Below are 8,250 nucleotides of genomic sequence, written 5' to 3'. Positions count from 1 at the left end.
AGTAATTGGGGCGCCTGGGTGGCTTAGTCGGTTAAGCGTCTGGCTTTGGCTCAGGTCATGATCTCACGGTTCGTGGGTTCGAGCCCTGCGTTGGGCTCTGTGCTGACTGCCGGCTCAGAGCCTGGAGCCTGTTTCAGTCTGTGACTCCCTCTCTCTCTGACCCTCCTCTGCTCATGCTGTCTCTCTCTCTCTCTCTCTCTCCTAGAATAAATAAAACATTAAAAAAAAAAGATAAAGCATTAAATAACTATTAAAAGAAGAAAGAAAGAAAGAAAGAAAGGCAGGGGCACCTGGGTGCTCAATCAGTTAAGCATCAGACTTCAGCTCAGGTCACGATCTCAGGGTTCATGGATTCAAGTCCCAAGTCAGGCTCTGTGCTGATAGCTCAGAGCCTGGAGCCTGCTTCGGATCCCTCTCTGTCTCTCTGCCCCTCCCCTGCCTGTGCGCTTGCTCGCTCTCTCTCTCTCTCTCTCTCTCTCAGAAATAAACATTGAAAAAATTTTAAAAAGAAAAAAGCAAATGACATTAAAACTGAGTTATCTAAGGTTTTAACATCTTTAGAATGTAGGGAGAACTCTACATGCCCAAGAGTTCATAAAGGTGTTGTTAATCCAGTCATCAGTCTTGCTGTCTTACTTTGCCCCATCTGCTCATGTTTTCTGACTTCTAAGTATGTTCTTTTACTGTCCAAGTTGTAATGTTTGTTGAGTTAAAGCACATAGAGCTACCTATGATAGAAAGAAAACATGTTGGATCACACTATTCAAAACTGTCTCCCAGGTTGCAGAAAATCATAAGGTACCTCCTTGGGAATCCCCGCCACAGGGACTCAGCACCACCCAAAATTTCCAAAAGCACTGACAAATCAGGGAATGCCTGGGCCTCTCACCACTAGGTGTCACACTACACAATCAGGAAGAAAGACTACCGGGTCTTGAGCTCCATCAGGAACATAAAGCAGTAAGAGGTACAAAGAAAGCTATTCTTGAGATACTTTTTATTTATGCATGATTTTCTTTCTTAATGATCATTTTTAAACCCGGAGCTAAAAATCCTCCTCTAAGGTATATAAGTGGGGCATTTAGAGTTCAACATTTCTGTACTTTTTTTTTTCTCTTTTACAGACATGAATATTCCCAGATAGGGGAACGTCTACTCTCTATTTTACCTAACGATTGGAGCGGAAAATATTTTGAGTATCTTCTTCAAATTATAGTATATTCAGTCACATTTTCACAACGTGTTTTCAATAGTGTTAATATGACAACTGCTTTGGCCAAATGATTAATATGTTGGGATAGAAATTAGGTAAACTGTCAAGGAGTGCCTAGGTAAATTTCTCTGCATTTCAGTTTCTTTTGGGGAAAGTAGGAACAATACCTACCTTACAAAATTAGTTCTGAGAACAATGTTTGCATAAAGTGTTGGAATCCTTCCAAAAACTTATATTGTGATATTTGTAAGAGACAGTCAGCCTTAAGCAGCTATATATGCATTTGTGAACAAGCAATAAAAATTTCAAGCTCAGAAAAAACCTTCAGTGACACTAAATCCAATCTTATTATTAAAGCAGGTATACCACAGCACAGTTAACTGATCTCTCCAATTAATATGCAGTTAATTAGAGGTGGAGCCTGGAACTGAGATCTACTTATAGTTGCTGCTCTACCCTGCCTCAATAATGATATATTTTGGTTTTTTAAACTAATATTCTTGTTTTTTTATTTATTTACTTTGTGTGTGTGTGTGTGTGTGAGAGAGAGAGAGAGAGAGAGAGAGGCCGCACACAGGTAGGGGAGGAACAGAGAAAGAAGGAGGGAGAAGGAATCCCAAGCAGGCTCTACACTGTCAGCACAGAGCCAGGTGCGGGGCTCAAACCCAGAAACCGTGAGATCATGACGTGAGCCAAAATCAAGAGTTGGATGCTTAACCGACTGAGCCACCCAGGAGCCCCAGTAATTATATATTTTGTACATCGTGCGCCTCCAGAGACAATGGAGTCTATCCTTGGGAATTTTTCATTGTAACATGATCATTACTATCCTGAAGGTTTTATTTCTTGATTTGGGTTTTTTTCCCCTCATATGGCTTATCTTACCCCCACTGAACCAGATTCCCTACATTCAGATAGTCGGAGGGGTGGAAGGAGAATGGCCAGTCAAGTTAAAGATGATTGCAATAATTTCTGCATAACTGTAGAGGCTCCTGGGGCTAATTCTGAAGAATTCAGATCCAAGTTGCTTTATTTTGCCTGGACCAATTCTAGAAGTAGATGGATTCAATGAGAGGCTTGCTGGCTAGGAGATGGAGGTGGGGGCGGGGAACAGAATTTCTATTTCTGCAGGGGAAACCAGAGGATGAGGAGCCTGGAGAGGTCCAACTGTTCAACCCCTTCCCCCACCCCAGGACAGGTGTGCATGGATCCACAAGGGGGTAATGTTAGGGCTGCCATGAGCCTCCTTGCAGTGTGCTTAGTAACTACTTTCTTAGCCATCCTTAAGGCCCAATCTTGTGTAAGGCACTACTCAACTAATTCTTCAGCCTCTTCCAAATGCTCTTGGAATGTTGCCCAGCTAGGCACCCAGAAGTAGGCACAGGACCCATTCTCCACAGCAGCACAATGCAAATCAGAGAACATGACCTCAATAATTATTTTGTTAATGCAAGGTAGCAACCTAATACCTCTACTACAAAGATTAACACTTTGCTTTACTTGAAAAAACTTAGGGTCATATTCAGTATCCTCCCTACCCCCCACCCCCCCCCACTGCCCCAATACAGGGCAGAGTGCTTCTCTCTCCAGTCAATAGGACTGTTAATCCCGAGGAAACGATTTGAAGGTTCTCCAAGCATTTAAACTTTTAATGCCAAAGCATTCACAACTTCTACCTGAGGGGAGGGAGGGGGCTCAGGGAGTTGCTATCTGTCCCTGTGCTGCAAAGAGCCTGGTATTGGCAGCATGGCAAAGGCAGCCTGCGACCTTCTAACCCGCCAGGGCGTCCTTCCCCGCAGAGAGAAGTTTGGGGAAACAAATCCCCTCGTCTAGCCATCATTTCCACTCCCGTTTTCAAAAGATCAAAAATCGGAAAGGACCGGCAGGTTGGCAAACCCCAAGGAGGAACTGCCTGGCAGGCCTGCGTTCTTTGGGATCTCAGCAGTCGACGACTCCAAATCGAATCGATCGTGGGAAACCCCAGGGAAAGGTTTCTTGCAGAGGGGCAGGATTACTGGGTGCAGGCTGCAGGGAAGTACCGGCGGAGGGGGCCTTAGTCGGGAGGACTTTCCAGCCACTCAGCGTTCATCAAAAAGTTCCCAGTACATGACCCCAGTGGCTCATCGCAGGGAGTTTCTCTGATGAACCCCGGCTCAGAGTTTAGGCTTCTCCCCCTCCCACCCCCCGCCCGAGCAGAGGACGAGGCCAGTTCTCTTTTCTGGTCTGACTGGCTTGGAAATTCCCCGCGCTTGACCCCGCCCCAGAGAAATCCCCTGCCAGCGTTTATAGGGCGCCGCGGCGGCGCTGGCGAGCCCACAACAGTCGCAGCCAGCGGTCCTCCCCTCCGTGACACTGAGAGGCAGCGAGCGCGCAGCCCGCGGCCGAGCGCACCTGGGCAGCAGCGCCCGAGCTTTCACCGCGCCATGTTTCACCCCGCCGAGCACGCCCAGGACTGGGCCATGGAGGGTCCCCGGGATGCGCTCAAGAAGGAGCGGCTGCTGGACGACCGCCACGACAGCGGCCTGGACTCCATGAAGGACGAGGAGTATGAGCAGATGGTGAAGGAGCTGCGGGAGATCCGCCTCGAGCCCCAGGAGGCGCCGCGCGGCGCCGAGCCCTGGAAGCAGCAGCTCACCGAGGACGGAGACTCGTAAGTGCCGCGGACCCGGGTGGCGGGGCCGGGTGGGGACGCCGGGCCTTCAGCGCGAGGCCCGCGAGGCGGCGGCAAACCGGGGTTTACGCACCGCCCCCCAAGACCTCGCAAAGCGCCGGGTTGCGCGGGGGTGGGGTGGGGGGCAGGGGATTAGAGTTCCATCCCGAGGCGGCGTTGCAATAGCCCTGCCTTGCAGCCTTGCGCACACCGACCTCCCCCCCCCCCCCCCCCCCCCACCCCAGGTCCTGGTCCTCTCGGCGGGGGCGGGGCGGCGGCGGGGACGCGAAGTCCCCGCTTGCATAAGGGGAACGGGAGTTTCTGCCCCGCTGGCGGGCGCCGCGCGGCCGGGAGGGGAAGTACAGGGCGTTCCGGCCCCGGCAGGAGGGCGGGGCGGTCTGGCCGGCGCCCGCCGAGAAGGAAGGGGGGGGGCCCGGAAAGTCCCTGGGCGCCTGCCAGGAACACTCAGCTCATAATAACCTCGCGGAAAACACCGCGGCCTCGGCCTCCAGAAACCCCGGCCTTGCGCAATCCCCCGCAGCCCGCGCCTCCCTGGGCCCCACGCAATGCACTCAACAGCCCTGGGGGTTTTTCCCTCTCTTACCCTTAGGTTCCTGCACTTGGCCATCATCCATGAAGAGAAGGCATTGACCATGGAAGTGGTCCGCCAAGTGAAAGGAGACCTGGCCTTTCTCAATTTCCAGAACAACCTGCAGCAGGTGCGCCAGCTTGCCCAGCCCCGTGCCTCTGACCCAGTGAGGAAGTTGCATCTAACATAGTTGCTCCCAATCCTTTCTGAATTAATCATCACTGGTCATTATCTGCCTTAACATTGGAATCAGCCAACATCCTAGAGAGTAAAAAAAAAAAAATCCCATTGCTTTGGTGAGGCCTTTATGAAAGCCCATCTGGGGCCTCTGGGATTTGTCTTGCCCCTTATTCCTGACTGGGAGGAGCATCGCCCACAACTAGAAGGCCTCTGGGGTTCAAGGGAAGACAGACGGACTTTGGGCCATGGCTTATGCTCTTTCTGTTCCCTCTTCTGTTTGTAGACTCCACTCCACTTGGCTGTGATCACCAACCAACCAGAAATTGCTGAGGCACTTCTGGAAGCTGGCTGTGATCCTGAGCTCCGAGACTTTCGAGGAAATACCCCCCTACACCTCGCCTGTGAGCAAGGCTGCCTGGCCAGTGTGGGAGTCCTGACTCAGACCTGCAGGACCCAGCACCTCTACTCCATCCTGCAGGCCACCAACTACAATGGTAGGTCTGCCTGCCCTATCCTGCGCGTTAGAAGGCAGGTGACGTGGAGAATGGAGAGGTGGGCCAACTTTAGGAGTCCAGGCAAGAGCTTGAAACTCTCAACACTTGAAAGGTTGAGAAGATATTTATGCCAAAGGCCCATTTGATGCCTTTATGAAGTTCATTTGGAACCCAGGTTCTGGGTTCTTCCAATTCAGAAGAATAGGCTCCCTGAAAGAATAGGTGAAAGGTTCTTCTTGGGTTCTGAGGGTTGAAACCAGTGTTTATACTTCCTGCATTGTTCTTCTAGGTCACACGTGTCTGCACTTAGCCTCTATCCACGGCTACCTGGGTATCGTGGAGCTCTTGGTGTCTTTGGGCGCTGATGTCAATGCTCAGGTGAGTGCCGCATGACTCTAGATGGAATGCGTCAGCTTCCAGAGCCCTCCTCAGTAAGATTTCACATGTGCTGGTTGCAAGCAGAAATTCCAACTCAGCCGTAAACATCTCAAATTCCTGTTGGTTTCAGGAGCCCTGTAATGGCCGAACCGCCCTCCACCTTGCAGTGGACCTGCAGAATTCTGACCTCGTGTCGCTTTTATTGAAATGCGGAGCTGACGTCAACAGAGTCACCTACCAAGGCTACTCCCCCTACCAGCTCACCTGGGGCCGCCCAAGCACTCGGATACAGCAGCAGCTGGGCCAGCTGACCTTAGAGAACCTTCAGATGCTGCCAGAGAGTGAGGATGAGGAGAGCTATGACACGGAGTCAGAGTTCACAGAGGACGAGGTGAGTCTCCACTTTGTAACTCTGCACAAAGCACTACCTTCCCAGGCCCCCAGAGCTACTTTTTTTTTTTTTTATTTCTAGGAGAGAGAGAGAGAGAGAGACAGCGTGAGCAGGGGAGGGTCAGAGAGAGAGAGGGAGATACAGACTCTTAAATAGGCTCCAGGCTCTGAGCTGGCAGTCAGCACAGAGCCCGACGCGGGGCTCGAACCCACAAACCGCGAGATCATGACCTAAGCGAAAGTCGGACGCTTAACTGACTAAGCCACCCAGGCGCCCCGAGCTACTCTTTAACCAAAGGCCTCAACGTAGTGAAGTTCTCAGACGTCAGGGTGCGTGACCAGTAGTATCCCAAGAGTGTCTGTCTTCTTTGCCTTTCTTAAAGGAGAAGAACATTAAAGGAAAACTCCTAAGCCCCTGAAATTAATTTATATTTGGGTTATGGAGAATGGAATCCAAGAATATTTGAGTTCCTTCCAGGAGGAGCACATGTGGCAAAGCTCTGGAAGTTTAACGTGCCTTTTTTCTCTCTTGTTTTTAGCTGCCCTATGACGACTGTGTGCTTGGAGGCCAACGCCTGACGTTATGAGCTTCAAAAAGTACCTAAAAGAACATGGACTTGTATATTTGTACAAAAAGAGAGTTTTTATTTTTCTAAAAAAAGAAAAGAAAAGAAAAAAAATCAAAAGGGGGTACTTACAACCATACTTCACACTGTGCGTGGCCCAAAACATTGACTGGTCTGGATCGGCCCCCATTTTGTGACTTTTGTGAACTTTGGAAGGGGGACAAGAAAGATCGTTGGAATTCAAAGAAAACCTCTCTCAAGACTCCCTACCTTTTTGGGGTTTTTTTGGAGAAGGAGATCCAAAAATGTGGTGAAATGATTTCATTTTATTTATTGTGCTCTTTCATTGAGTCACCATGGATTCCATGGCTGAGCTCAGTGGTGTCCCGTGACGTGGAACAACCAGGTGTGTTGTTAACCCTTTCGGCAGTGTGAGGTTCAGAGTCACTACCTGTCAGGGTTTGTGTTACCCTCCTGTAAATGGTGTACATTGTGTATTTTGTTGGTAATTATTTTGGTACTTCTAAGATGTGTATTTATTAAACAGATTTTTACAAACAGAATTATCCTGATCATTCTCATTGAGCTGCAGCGGGGCGTCTAATCTGAGAGTTGTCCGATCCTACCCTGGTGGTGGAGAGTTGTGTGGGAGTACTTACACAGCCAGCCACAAAGCCCTTTCAGAGAGCAGCTTCTCACACTGTGTAGCAGGACTCCCAGCCAGGGTTTGCAGGCGGCCCCACGGCCCCGTGTGTGGGAGGGGAGGCAGTTGCAACAGGGTAGGAAACACCATTCTTAGGCTGCGGGAGGCAGCAAGCTGCTTGGCCTAGAGCTGGAAACCTCCACTGTCAATTGCTTTCATTTCGGTTTAATCCATGCCAGGACCCTTCCACTTTAGGAAATTATTTGGGTCAAGAGGGATATGCTGAAATCCTCTATTTTGTAGAGCTGCGAAAGATCCCGACTATAATACTGGAAGCTCCTAAGGAACGGGCTCACGAGTGGGACTGCACTGATGTCTTTTAGCAGGTACCCACCTCTGAGCCTTCATTTCTTCATGTATAAACTGGGCTGTTGTGAAGATTGCACAAGACAGTGTATGTACAAAGCATAGCAGAGTGCCAGGCACAGAGTGCTAAAGAAAACTACAAGCTATTGCACAACATCCTGTATTTCACAGGGGAAGAAGCAAGTCCAGAGAGAATGTCCTGTCCTAGGTCACCTTGCAGAAGAGGCAGGTGGCGAACTAATACTCTTGTTTTCAGGGGGTTAACATCTTTTACCTGCATTCCACCTCTAAATCAACCTATTGGTACCAGCTGTAGTATGAAGGCTTGAAGAATCTCTTCCTCAGCGCAGCCTGCTCATTCTATGGAATGGATTCGACAAGAAATCAATAACTTGCAAAATGTATGTTTAAGTGCTCGGAATTGATGTCTTCATCCCTAAAATACACCTTTTGCCTAGGTAGAAAGACTAGTAAAGGAAAGTTTGTGGCAGTCTATAAAATACAGGATGGCATATAAATACAATTCATGAACTTTGACTTACACCTTAGAAAACATTGCCGTTAGGTTTTCCCTTTCTAGATCCATAAATGCTGTCAAAGTCAAGTGAATATGATGATCACCTTACTCTCAGACCAAAAAAGAGCCAGTCAATACATAGTGGGTCTTCCAATGTATAAAATGTATTGCCGTCGACTGGACTGACCAGTCAAAGCCAGCCCTGTCACCCTCCTACAGCCTCAGTCATCTGGAGTTGAGCCCTGGGGTGGCCCCTGTACCAGT

At 49.4% G+C, this 8,250-nt stretch overlaps 1 protein-coding gene across 1 annotated transcript; it reads left to right on the top strand.

Moving 5' to 3' along the window:
- The first annotated feature begins 3,515 nt into the window (after positions 1 to 3,515).
- NFKBIA (NFKB inhibitor alpha) lies at positions 3,516 to 7,023 on the top strand. The gene is made up of 6 exons (XM_039257011.1): positions 3,516 to 3,863; positions 4,474 to 4,582; positions 4,916 to 5,126; positions 5,416 to 5,504; positions 5,635 to 5,895; positions 6,434 to 7,023. The coding sequence occupies exons 1-6, from the start codon at positions 3,637 to 3,639 to the stop codon at positions 6,479 to 6,481; spliced, it is 945 nt and encodes a 314-aa protein (XP_039112942.1). The 5' UTR covers positions 3,516 to 3,636; the 3' UTR covers positions 6,482 to 7,023.
- The last annotated feature ends 1,227 nt before the right edge of the window (positions 7,024 to 8,250 follow it).

The sequence above is a fragment of the Hyaena hyaena genome, unplaced genomic scaffold, assembly GCF_003009895.1.
Source record: "Hyaena hyaena isolate Hyena2069 unplaced genomic scaffold, ASM300989v1 scaffold_599, whole genome shotgun sequence".
Classification (NCBI taxonomy): Eukaryota; Metazoa; Chordata; class Mammalia; order Carnivora; family Hyaenidae; genus Hyaena; species Hyaena hyaena.
This window is presented reverse-complemented; position numbering and strand designations above follow the sequence as displayed.